The sequence below is a fragment of the Salvelinus fontinalis genome, chromosome 3 (assembly GCF_029448725.1).
Source record: "Salvelinus fontinalis isolate EN_2023a chromosome 3, ASM2944872v1, whole genome shotgun sequence".
Classification (NCBI taxonomy): Eukaryota; Metazoa; Chordata; class Actinopteri; order Salmoniformes; family Salmonidae; genus Salvelinus; species Salvelinus fontinalis.
Window position 1 is genome coordinate 60,743,910 of NC_074667.1, and position 13,620 is coordinate 60,757,529.

The following is a 13,620-nucleotide window of genomic DNA, read 5'->3' on the forward strand; positions in this document are numbered from 1 at the left end:
ACTTTTTTTCACTCCTGGATCCCCCTCTCACACTCTCTCACTTTCTTTCTTTTTTTTCTCTCTCTCTCTCTCTCTCTCTCTCTTTTCTCTCACTCTGTTCTTTCTTGGTATAGGATACAGTTAGGTTTGTGTCTCCCTCTGGTCTCAGGGTGGGGAAGCAGAACTGGTCTTCCCCCCTCTGCCTCTCTTCTCTGTCCTCTCTCTCTCTTTTTCTTTCATTCTGTTCTTTCTGGGAAGGCAGACAGGGCACATTCCTCAGGGAGGCCCAGGCGCCCTTTTCTGACACGTCTCAGCAATACACCCCTCCCTCCATCCCCCATCCCCCTCTTTCTCTATCCCCCAATCTCCCTCCACCTCTACCCGTCCATCTCTCTCACCTTCTGTTACATCTATCTACCTGTAGGGCCTCTCTCTCCCCCTCTCTCTCTTTCTCTCTCACACACACCCAACACTTTTATACTTCCACTCCTCTCACTACTCCTCCCTCACTTTACCCTGCAGCTCTGACCAGAGAGAGAAGAGAGAGAGAGGAGAAAGGAGAGAGAGGCCGGTGGAGTGGTTTGACGGCTGGAGATGGCTGTGATTTCTCCCAGGCTCCCAAGGGGCCCAGGGGAAAACGGCTTTGTGTTCTAACAATACCGCCCTGTGAAGAGCACTGTGTGTCTGAGCGTATGTGTGTATCTCAGTGAGTGTGCGTGTGTATCATGTGTGTGTCGGTGTGTGTGTAGAGGCACCATGGTTCCTCTCGGGTCCAGTGCGTCTTGGCAGGTTATTTGACCAACTACACTGCTATGCACTTCAGGTGGATGAGGAGAATAAAGGAAAGGAAAGGAGAAAAATGGAAAGTGAGAGAAGGTGTGTGAGAGAGAAAGGGCGGGAGAACAGGTAGGTATTTTACTATAGCCGTGATATCAAAGGACACTGCAATTCTCACTGGCACGGAACTCAGATCTGGGCTGGAGGGGGGTGACAGGAGAACACACATACACAGATCACTATCCTACTCTACACACGGAGAGAAAGAGAGGGAAAGAAAGAAGGAGAGAGAGTACCAAGCCATGTTGAGGGAGATACAGTATACAATAGATTTTTATTTTTTATTTTACCGTTATTTTACCAGGTAAGTTGACTGAGAACACGTTCTCATTTGCAGCAACGACCTGGGGAATAGTTACAGGGGAGAGGTGGGGAATGAATGAGCCAATTGTAAACTGGGGATTATTAGGTGACCATGATGGTTTGAGGGCCAGATTGGGAATTTAGCCAGGATAGCCAGATATTCTGGGACTTGACTAACACCAGGCCAGGAACTAGAGGAGAGGTTGAGCTCCTCTTCCATCAAGCAGAGAGGGCGTGAGAGAGGAAGAGAGAGAAAGATGGAAAGCGAAAAGGTGGTATGTTTGAGGTCGTAAAGGCATTTAAGGAGGAAATGCCACTGTGCACACACGCACGCACACAGATGCACGCACACACACAGGTGCAACAAAACAGAGAAGAGAGACGAGGGCCACAGTATAAGAGCTACTTGGGTGAGTGTGTGTGTCCAGGGCTGCAGGTTCCAGAGGAAACAGAGGCAAGATGCAGTCAGAAAAGGAGGGAGGAGTGAATGGGTAGAAAGGGAAAGGGGAAGAGTGGAGAAGTAGATTTTCTCTTCATTAACATAATCCACCTTCATTATAATCCCAGCTCTAGAGTTTCTGAGCTGCTTTTTCATATTGGGACCTCAGCTCAAACTAATGTACAATAATGCTGTGTGTGTGTGTTATGTCACTAGTCTGGCAGCATAGAGAGTCAGAGAGGAGGAATTTGGGGATCTGGGATAATGGGAAACAAAGTGTGGATTTTCAGCCAAGGAACTCCGGGAAACACAGAAATTCCCTCTGATACAGTGGCCAGAGGAGGGGAGACACTGACGCACCGGGGGGAACTAAAACAGCTCAACCACATCACGCTGACGTGTCACCAACCGTGAAATAAAACACACGCAAGTGTCCACACAAACACACACGTCACAGATGGAGTTTTAGATCCATGAGAAGAGAAAATAGTGTTTTTTAGTTATAAAAATGCACACACACACACACACACACACACACACACACACACACACACACACACACACACACACACACACACACACACACACACACACACACACACACACACACACACACACACACATACAGACAAGTTATTTCTCCAGTATGTATGAGTCATGTAAGACTGGGAAAAGAAAGCGAATACATTTCACAGAAGTACAAGGAAAGATGATGCTGTTTCTCATGTAGTTAAGGGTTTACAGGGATCTGAATGTAATAACATGCATGTGCTTTGTCATTGACATCTTAACATGTCAGCACGTCTTCTCAACAGGTTGTGTGTGAGACTGTAAGATAGCACAGTTTGTCTGCATTACATAATGTAAACTACATACATAGTGTTCCTAAACAATCTACACTGAACAATAATACAATCACAACATGCAACAATTTCAAAGATTTTACTGAGTTACAGTTCATAAGGAAATCAGTCAATTGAAATACATTCATTAGGCCCTAATCTATGGATTTCACATGACTGGGAATACAGATATGCATCTGTTGGTCACAGATACCTTAAAAAAGGTAGGGGAGTGGATCAGAAATCCAGTCAGTATCTGGTGTGACCACCATTTGCCTCATGCAGCGCGACACGTCTCCTTCACAGAGAGTTGATCAGGCTGTTGATTGTGACCTGTGGAATGTTGTCCCACTCCTCTTCAATGGCTGTGCGAAGTTGCTGGATATTGGCAGGAACTGGAACACGTTGACGTACACGTCGATCCAGAGCATCCCATACATGCTGAATGGGTGACATGTCTGGTGAGTATGAGGCCATGGAAGAACTGGGACATTTTCAGCTTCCAGGAATTGTGTACAGATCCTTGTGACATGGGGCCGTGCATTATTATGGTGAAACATGAGGTGATGGAGGCGCATGAATGGCAGGACAATGGGCCTCAGGATCTCGTCACGGTATCTCTGTGCATTCAAATTGCCATCGATAAAATGCAAAATCCGTAGTTTATGCCTGCCCATACCATAACCCCACCGCCACCATGGGGCACTCTGTTCACAATGTTGACGTTGGCAAACCACTCGCCCACAAACATGCTGTCTGCCATCTGCCCGGGAACAGTTGAAACCGTGAAGAGCACATTTCTCCAGCGTGCCAGTGGCCATTGAAGGTGAGCATTTGGTTACGACGCCAAACTGCAATCAGGTCAAGACCCTGGTGAGGACGAGGAGCACGCAGATGAGCTTCTCTGAGACAGTTTCTGACAGAAATTCATTGTAAAGGCAGTCATTGTTGTTCTCCCCCTTAGACGAGGAGGAGCATGGATAGGACCAAGATGCGGATTGAGGGAAATAAGCCATCTTTTAATGAAAACAGCAAACAAGACACTACAAAACTACAAAACAACAAACGTGACTAACCTTCAACCGTCCATGTGTGGACACAGGAACAAACACCCACAAAACCCCAGTGAAACCCTGGCTGCCTTAGTATGACTCTCAATTAGAGACAAACGATACACACCTGTCTCTAATTGAGAATCATACCAGGCCGAACACAAAAACCAACCTAGAAATACAAAACATAGACTACCCACCCAACACTCACGCCCTGACCAATAAAGACATACAAAACAAGAGAAAACAGGTCAGGAACGTGACAGAACCCCCCCCTTAAGGTGCGAACTCCGGGCGCACCAGCACAAAGTCTAGGGGAGGGTCTGGGTGGGCGTCTGTCCACAGTGGTGGCTCAGGCTGAGGGCGAGGTCCCCACCCCACCATAATCAATCCCCGCTTCTTTATCCCCCTCCCAATGACCACCCTCCCACTAACACCACCTAAATGAAGGGCCAGCACCGGGAGAAGGGGCAGCACCGGGACAAGGGGCAGCACCGGGACAAGGGGCAGCACCGGGACAAGGGGCAGCACCAGGATAAGGGGCAGCACCGGGATAAGGACCAGCACCGGGACAAGGGGCGGCAGGTCCTGGCTGAGGGACTCCGGCAGGTCCTGGCTGAGGAACTCTGGCAGGTCCTGGTTTAACGGCTCTGGCAGGTCCTGGTTTAACGGCTCTGGCAGGTCCTGGCTGGACGGCTCTGGCAGGTCCTGGCTGGACGGCTCTGGCAGGTCCTGGCTGGACGGCTCTGGCAGGTCCTGGCTGGACGGCTCTGGCAGGTCCTGGCTGGACGGCTCTGGCAGGTCCTGGCTGGACGGCTCTGGCAGGTCACGGCAGGACGGCTCTGGCAGGTCACGGCAGGACGGCTCTGGCAGGTCACGGCAGGACGGCTCTGGCTGGTCACGGCAGGACGGCTCTGGCTGGTCACGGCAGGACGGCTCTGGCTGGTCACGGCAGGACGGCTCTGGCTGGTCATGGCAGGACGGCTCTGGCGCTAGGCAGACGGCAGACTCTGGCCGGCTGAGACGCACTATAGGCCTGGTGCGTGGCACCGGAACTGGAGGCACCGGGCCGAGGGCACGCACCTCAGGGCGAGTGCGGGGAACAGGAACTGGGCACACTGGACTCTCGTGGCGCACTCTAGGCCTGGTGCGTGGTACCGGAACTGGAGGCACCGGGCTGGAGACCCGCACCATAGGGAGAGTGCGTGGAAGAGGAACAGGGCTCTGGAGATGCACTGGAAGCCTGGTGCGTGGTGTAGGCACTGGTGGTACTGAGCTGGGGTGGGAAGGTGGCGCCGGATATACCGGACCGTGAAGGAGGACACGTGCTCTTGAGCACCGAGCCTCCCCAACCTTACCAGGTTGAATGGTCCCCGTAGCCCTGCCAGTGCGGCGAGGTGGAATGGCCCGCACTGGGCTATGCAGGCGAACCGGGGACACCACCTGTAAGGCTGGTGCCATGTACGCCGGCCCGAGGAGACGTACTGGAGACCAGATACGTTGGGCCGGCTTCATGGCACTCGGCTCGATGCCCAACCTAGCCCTCCCAGTGCGGCAAGGTGGAATAGCCCGCACTGGGCTAAGCACGCGTACTGGGGACACCGTGCGCTTTACCGCATAACACGGTGTCTGACCAGTACGACGCCCTCTTACTCCACGGCAAGCCCGGGGAGTTGGCTCAGGTATCCAACCCGGCTTCGCCACACTCCCCTTTAGCCCCCCCCCCCAAGAAATTTTTGGGTGAGCCTCTCGGGCTTCCAGCCGCTCTGCCTTGCTTTTGCCTCATAAAACCTCCTCTCCGCTTTTGCTGCCTCCAGCTCCGCTTTGGGGCGGCGACACTCCTCTGGCTCTGCCCAGGGTCCTTCTCCGTCCAGAATCTCCTCCCAAGTCCATTCCTCTTTTCCCCATTGCTGTAGTTCCTTTTCTCTCTCCTCAATCCGCTTGGTCCTGTTGTGGTGGGTGTTTCTGTAAAGGCAGTCATTGTTGTTCTCCCCCTTAGACGAGGAGGAGCATGGATAGGACCAAGATGCGGATTGAGGGAAATAAGCCATCTTTTAATGAAAACAGCAAACAAGACACTACAAAACTACAAAACAACAAACGTGACTAACCTTCAACCGTCCATGTGTGGACACAGGAACAAACACCCACAAAACCCCAGTGAAACCCTGGCTGCCTTAGTATGACTCTCAATTAGAGACAAACGATACACACCTGTCTCTAATTGAGAATCATATCAGGCCGAACACAAAAACCAACCTAGAAATACAAAACAAAGACTACCCACCCAACACTCACGCCCTGACCAATAAAGACATACAAAACAAGAGAAAACAGGTCAGGAACGTGACATTCATTGGTTGTGCAAACCCACAGTTTCATCAGCTGTCCAGGTGGCTGGTCTCAGACCATCAGTATGTGAATTGCACACTCCCTCAAAACTTGAGACATCTGTGACATTGTGTTGTGTGACAAAACCGCACATTTTAGAGTGGCCTTTTAAGGTGCACCTGTGTAAGGATCATGCCGTTTAATCAGATTCTCGATATGCCTCACCTGTCAGGTGGATGGATTCTATTGGCTAAGGACAAATGCTCACTAACAGGATGTAAACACATTTGTAAGAAATTAGCTTCCTGTGCATTTGGAACATTTCTGGGATTTTTATTTCAGGTCATGAAACATGGGACGAACACTTTACATGTGGTGTTTATATATTTTTTTCAGAGTACATGTCCATTACATGGCACAAGTGGATGTTGCACAACCACACACAGACACCTGCAAGCCCGTATGCACAAACAAATGAGCATGAAGTGCACACACACACATATGCACACACACGCAAGCATGCGCCAACACAAAGATACACACACACACCTGTTGCTGCTGGAGGTGCAGTAGGTCCACTTGGCTGATCTCCCCATTGGTGTCCCCGTTGGACCCGCCTTCTCTCCCTCCCCCGCCGTCCGAATGGCTGCTGAGGCTGCTGACTCCGTTCTGATTGGAGGGCGTAGTTCGAGTGGTCTCAGAGGCTGATTCCACCATCATCACGTGGCACCTGGGAGTGAGGGAGGAAAAGGAGGAGAGGGTTGAGAAAGATAAACAGAGATTAAGTGATGGTGAACGAGTGCAGCCATGCTCTGGAGCTGGAGGAGTCTGGGTCAACAAACAAAAGGGTTGGGAAACTAAAGTACACACACGCACGCACGCACGCACGCACGCACGCACGCACGCACGCACGCACACACACACACACACACACACACACACACACACACACACACACACACACACACACACACACACACACACACACACACACACACGGGGAGCTTTATGGCCCAGCGCTGGAGAAAAGAGCTCTGCAGAATGCCCGTGTTCTCAGGGTAAAGGCGAGTGAGTGAGTGAGTGAGTGTGTGTGTGTGTGTGTGTGTGTGTGTGTGTGTGTGTGTGTGTGTGTGTGTGTGTGTGTGTGTGTGTGTGTGTGTGTGTGTGTGTGTGTGTGTGTGTGTCTGTGTCTGTGTCTGTGTGTGCGTGCGTGCGTGCGTGCGTGCGTGCGTGCGTGTGTGTGTGTGTCTGTGTCTGTGTCTGTGTCTGTGTCTGTGTGAGTGCGACAGCAGGTGAGTGTGTGAGAACGTTAGTGGCGCTGCTAATGGAATGTTGCCAGATGCTCGTGGAAAAACAAAAGCCCAAAGGGTGTGTGTGGGTGTGTTCCTTAGTTCTGAATACAGTACGCGGTGTGAAAGACAAGCTGTATTGGTTCACCACAACAACAGCTGACAACAACAAATCACACTGAAGCATCTCCCCTCCCTACAGCCACACACACACGCACATACACACACACAGTTGTACATCCAAATATTGCTAGCCAGTGGCTTCCACCCTACCTGACATTTACAGGTAGTAAACGCCTAAACCTCTGCATGCCCTCTTCCTTCACTCCTCCCTCGCCCTCTCCACCCATCTCCTCCACTCTCCTCCCATCTCCTCCCCCTTACCTTGGCTCTCTCTTCACCCATCCATACCCTTCTTCCTCACCCCCATCCCCTCCCCCGTGGCCCTACAGTTAGATCTGTGTGAGCCCCATTGTGTCCCTCTTTCTCTGTCTGTGTGAAGACAGTCATGTGTGGCCAGTAGTCTCCCTCCCTCCATAACAGAACAGGTGTAGTAGCTGCTCCTATGCTGTGCTGAGTGCATTAGAAGGTCTTTAAGGGTCTTTAGGCACAGATTGAGTTTCCTCCAGACTGTACAGCTCATTGACTTCATCCCACAGCAGACGCCTCATACACTTCTCTAACCATGAATCACCCTCTACTAGCTATCACTGCCCCTCTCTCTACAGCATACCTCCAGGAGTAGAATAGATAGAGAGTTTGCAGAAAGAGCTTGAAGGTGAACAAGGGTTGGCGGGGGGACCGGTCACTTTTAAACAGTTACACAAGCATCCATGCACAAACACACAAATAAACACACACACACACACACACACACACACACACACACACACACACACACACACACACACACACACACACACACACACACACACACACACACACGCACGCACACACACACACACACACACACACACACACACACACACACACACACACACACACACACACACACACACACACACACACACACACACATACACAAAGCAGTGCGGTATAGAATACTACGGTGCTGTAATGTCATATCCTGTAATGGATGTATATAGCTGCAGTAATAGGAGGTCAAAGGGAGAGACACGGGCATAAATCTATCCTAGACTAGAGTCTTTCATTAGAGCTGTGAGACAGAAGACGCAGCGCACACACACACCCCTTTAAGTGTATCTGGCAGAGCAGAAAAGCTTCCCGTGCAGAGGCCTGCCCTGACGAGTTAGAAACACAAACACAAAGCAAACCCCCTGCAGCTGAACCCCTGACCTGAGAGAGAGCAGGAAGAGGCATTCCACTACCCCGAGGGATGGAGAGAGGGAGGCATGGATGGATGGAGGAAGAAGGAGGGAGAGAGAAGGGAGGAGGTGTACAGATCAGAGAGATAAATAATATTTGGGATAGAGGGGGAATAAAGTGTTCCTCTGCCTTTTAATTGGGATGGAGAAGAAGAGAGAGGGGATGGGACAGAACATGCCTCAGCTGCAGGACAGAAAGAGAGAGGGAGAGAGAGAGAGAGAGAGAGAGAGAGAGAGAGAGAGAGAGAGAGAGAGAGAGAGAGAGAGAGAGAGAGAGAGAAAGAGAGAGAGAGAGAGGGAGAGAGAGAGAGAGAGAGAGAGAGAGAGAGAGAGAGGAGAGAGAGAGAGAGAGAGAGAGAGAGAGAGAGAGAGAGAGAGAGAGAGAGAGAGAGGGATTCTCTCTGGCATGTGTAATTAATTAAGCTGGGTGGATCATACAGCACATCCTGTTACTACAGGTAGCTTCTGCAAAGGCTCCTGGGTAAAAACCTGCTGGAAGGCCTTGTGTAGGCATAACGCACGGAGGAGGTGGGGGGTGTTAATACTTACCTAAACACCCCCTACCCACTAGCACTGATAACCCTGTATGAGTCATCCCTCCCCAGCCCACTATCCAGCCTGGCATCATAGACTAAACGCAGCAAAGTAACGGTAAATCCAGGAGAGTATGTTGGTTGGTGTAGATGGATGGGTGGGCTTATAATGCGAATGTTTTGCAACCCAAAGGTTGCATGTTCAAATCTCATCACTGACAACTTTTGCATTTTAGCATCTTTGCAACTACTTACTACTTTTTCGCTACTTTGTAACTACTTAGCTTGTAACTGACCCGTTCCCTAACCTTAACCCTAACTCCTAACCCTAACCTTAACACTAACTTTAACCCCTAACCCTAAGCAACCTAGCTACCTAGCTAATGTTAGCCACAAGAAATTGGAATTCGTAACATATGATCTGTTTTGCAAATTCGTAACATATCATACTAATTGTAATTCGTAGCATATCATACAAAATGGATGACGGACATCCACAAACTAAGAAATACCATATGAAAGGTATTGGTGTGTCCTGGATTTACTTTACTATGTTACGTCTACCCCTGAGTCCAGGTTGCACCATTACCCTCATCTAAAGTGACACACACCAACAGACTGGGCAGCCATATTAGCTTCTCAAGGCCAGACCACACTACCCAGAAGGAGAGAGGAGGAGAGTAGCACAGGGCCAAAACACCCTCTTCCTCTTCTCTACTCACTCTAAAGACTTTGGGGGGATTGAGTCTTACTGATTCCCAAAGCTCACACCGATCACTCCCTTCTCCCAACTCCAAGATCCCCTTCCCTCTCACTTTCCCTCCCACCTTCTCCCCTACGGGTTTGTGGTGTAGATCCAGTCTGTTCCGGTCTGTCTCCCAGCCCAATCCCTCAGTAATGCCATCTCTTCCCTGTCCTACAGCTCACAATACAAGGATCACTGGCTAGCTGCCTGGGAGCACTGGAGACAGGCCAGTACACTTCCAGAACTTTCTCTTCATAATAAGAACTTTCTCACACACGCACGCACGCACGCACGCACGCACGCACGCACACACACACACACACACACACACACACACACACACACACACACACACACACACACACACACACACACACACACACACACACACACACACACACACACACACACACAGTCAGACACATTCTCTCAGGAGACAGACATGTTGTTGACTGTTTATGATTTGCAGTTCCAGAGCAGAAATGCGCTGTAGTCTTCAGTCAACTACCGACAACTTCACAGCTTAAAGTAATACAACAGTTCTGACAACTAAAAGCATATGTATGACACCAATATGCTGTTCCAATATACTATGACAACATATTACAACAATAAACTATGTGATGGTACACAATGTAATCTCCCTGCTTACCTGGGCTCCAAATTCTAACCCAATGTCAGTTTGGTTTTAATATATTTTTCTCCCTTAATTTTTCCTTCACTTTTCCTTTTTCTTTGTCTTCTTCTCTCTCATCCCTTGCTCTCTTTCAACATGTTCTGCAGTGTAATGACCCCTCTCTGTGGCACAGCTCTGATTGGCTTAACTCCTGCACACCTGCAGTTAACTCCTCCCCCTCCCTGTATGTGTGTGCAAGTATATTTGTGGCGTGTGTGTCGTGTATGTGTGTGTGCATGCTCAAGAGTGTGTGTGTGTGTGTGTGTGTGTGTGTGTGTGTGTGTGTGTGTGTGTGTGTGTGTGTGTGTGTGTGTGTGTGTGTGTGTGTGTGTGTGTGTGTGTGTGTGTGTGTGTGTGTTTACAGCAGCTTACTGGGTTATTAAGTCTTTATCATGTTAAGCCTCATGTGGGAATATTTCTACTGCTCCCTGAATGCCTGTTTCCCCGCCTTGCATCAGCTCCCAGGAACGCTGCTTATTAATACAGGGAACCAGGAAGGGAGGAGGAGGGAGGGAGGGAGGGGGGTGAGGGAGGAGTGAGGGAGGCAGGAGGGGGGGTGAGGGAGGGAGGAATAGGGTCAGTACCAACGCATCTCTACATCTCACGCCCTCTTGCTCACTCTCTCTGTCTATCGCCACACCGGCTCTCTACTTATTTATGCCCATGCCCTCTCTCTTTCTGATTTCCCTCTCTATCTCTCTCTCTCCCTTTATCCCTCTCTATCTCTCTCTCTCCCTTTATCCCTCTCTATCTATCTCTCTCTCTTTCTGATTTCCCTGTCTATCTATCTCTCTCTCTTTATCCCTCTCTATCTATCTCTCTCTCTCTCTTTCTGATTTCCCTGTCTATCTATCTCTCTCTCTTTATCCCTCTCTATCTATCTCTCTCTCTTTCTGATTTCCCTGTCTATCTATCTCTCTCCCTTTATCCCTCTCTATCTATCTCTCTCCCTTTATCCCTCTCTATCTATCTCTCTCCAATTATCCCTCTCTATCTCTCTCTCTCCCTTTATCCCTCTCTATCTCTCTCTCTCCCTTTATCCCTCTCTATCTATCTCTCTCCCTTTATCCCTCTCTATCTATCTCTCTCCCTTTATCCCTCTATATCTCTCTCTCCCCCTTTATCCCTCTCTATCTCTCTCTCTCCCTTTATCCCTCTCTATCTCTCTATCTCCCTTTATCCCTCTCTATCTCTCTCTCTCCCTTTATCCCTCTCTATCTCTCTCTCTCCCTTTATCCGTCTCTATCTCTCTCTCCCCCTTTATCCCTCTCTATCTCTCTCTCTCCCTTTATCCCTCTCTATCTCTCTCTCTCCCTTTATCCCTCTCTATCTCTCTCTCCCTTTATCCCTCTCTCTCTCTCCCTTTATCCCTCTCTATCTCTCTCTCCCCCTTTATCCCTCTCTATCTCTCTCTCTCCCGTTATCCCTCTCTATCTCTCTCTCCCTTTATCCCTCTCTATCTATCTCTCTCCCTTTATCCCTCTCTATCTCTCTCTCCCTTTATCCCTCTCTATCTCTCTCTCTCCCTTTATCCCTCTCTATCTATCTCTCTCCCTTTATCCCTCTCTATCTCTCTCTCTCCCTTTATCCCTCTCTATCTATCTCTCTCCCTTTATCTCTCTCCCGTTATCCCTCTCTATATATCTCTCTCCCTTTGTCCCTCTCTATCTCTCTCTCTCCCTTTATCCCTCTCTATCTATCTCTCTCCCTTTATCCCTCTCTATCTCTCTCTCTTTCTTTATCCCTCTCTATCTATCTCTCTCCCTTTATCTATCTCCCTTTATTCCTCTCTATATATCTATCTCCCTTTATCCCTCTCTATCTCTCTCTCTCCCTTTATCTCTCCTCCAGGCCACTGAAACAGAGCTCCTTGTGCAGTCTGATCTCCACTAGAACATCTCTAACCCTGCTAAATAAAACCCCACAGGATTTAGATAACTCAGTCACACAACTCATGCAGATAATAGCATAAACAGTCTCACCCAAACACTCCTCTTCAGGGGCAGCTAGGAAAAGCACATGCTGAGAACCTACTGTGAACATGAAGGCTGCTCTGCTCTGCTCTCCAGTCTACTGTGAACATGAAAGCTGCTCTGCTCTGCTCTCCAGTCTACTGTGAACATGAAGGCTGCTCTGCTCTGCTCTCCAGTCTACTGTGAACATGAAGGCTGCTCTGCTCTGCTCTCCAGTCTACTGTGAACATGAAGGCTGCTCTGCTCTGCTCTCCAGTCTACTGTGAACATGAAGGCTGCTCTGCTCTGCTCTCCAGTCTACTGTGAACATGAAGGCTGCTCTGCTCTGCTCTCCAGTCTACTGTAAACATGAAGGCTGCTCTGCTCTGCTCTCCAGTCTACTGTGAACATGAATGCTGCTCTGCTCTGCTCTCCAGTCTACTGTGCACATGAAGGCTGCTCTGCTCTGCTCTCCAGTCTACTGTGAACATGAAGGCTGCTCTGCTCTGCTCTCCAGTCTACTGTGAATATGAAGGCTGCTCTGCTCGGCTCTCCAGTCTACTGTGAACATGAAGGCTGCTCTGCTCTGCTCTCCAGTCTACTGTGAACATGAAGGCTGCTCTGCTCTGCTCTCCAGTCTACTGTGAACATGAAGGCGGCTCTGCTCTGCTCTCCAGTCTACTGTGAACATGAAGGCTGCTCTGCTCTGCTCTCCAGTCTACTGTGAACATGAAGGCTGCTCTGCTCTGCTCTCCAGTCTACTGTAAGCATGAAGGCTGCTCTGCTCTCCAGTCTACTGTGAACATGAAAGCTGCTCTGCTCTGCTCTCCAGTCTACTGTGAACATGAAGGCTGCTCTGCTCTGCTCTCCAGTCTACTGTGAACATGAAGGCTGCTCTGCTCTGCTCTCCAGTCTACTGTGAACATGAAGGCTGCTCTGCTCTGCTCTCCAGTCTACTGTGAACATGAAGGCTGCTCTGCTCTGCTCTCCAGTCTACTGTGAACATGAAGGCTGCTCTGCTCTGCTCTCCAGTCTACTGTGAACATGAAGGCGGCTCTGCTCTGCTCTCCAGTCTACTGTGAACATGAAGGCTGCTCTGCTCTGCTCTCCAGTCTACTGTGAACATGAAGGCTGCTCTGCTCTGCTCTCCAGTCTACTGTGAACATGAAGGCTGCTCTGCTCTGCTCTCCAGTCTACTGTGAACATGAAGGCTGCTCTGCTCAGCTCTCAGTCTACTGTGAACATGAAGGCTGCTCTGCTCTGCTCTCCAGTCTACTGTTAACATGAAGGCTGCTC

General features: G+C 49.8%; 1 protein-coding gene across 1 annotated transcript in view; it reads right to left on the reverse strand.

The window, feature by feature from the left end:
• The window catches only part of LOC129851250 (forkhead box protein P4-like), a gene marked incomplete in the record, with an annotated part of 178,284 nt that overhangs the window by 107,240 nt on the left and 57,424 nt on the right, over positions 1 to 13,620 (reverse strand). Inside the window, 1 exon segment of the mRNA XM_055917665.1 lies at positions 6,333 to 6,513. Coding sequence (XP_055773640.1) covers positions 6,333 to 6,503 — 171 coding nt within the window.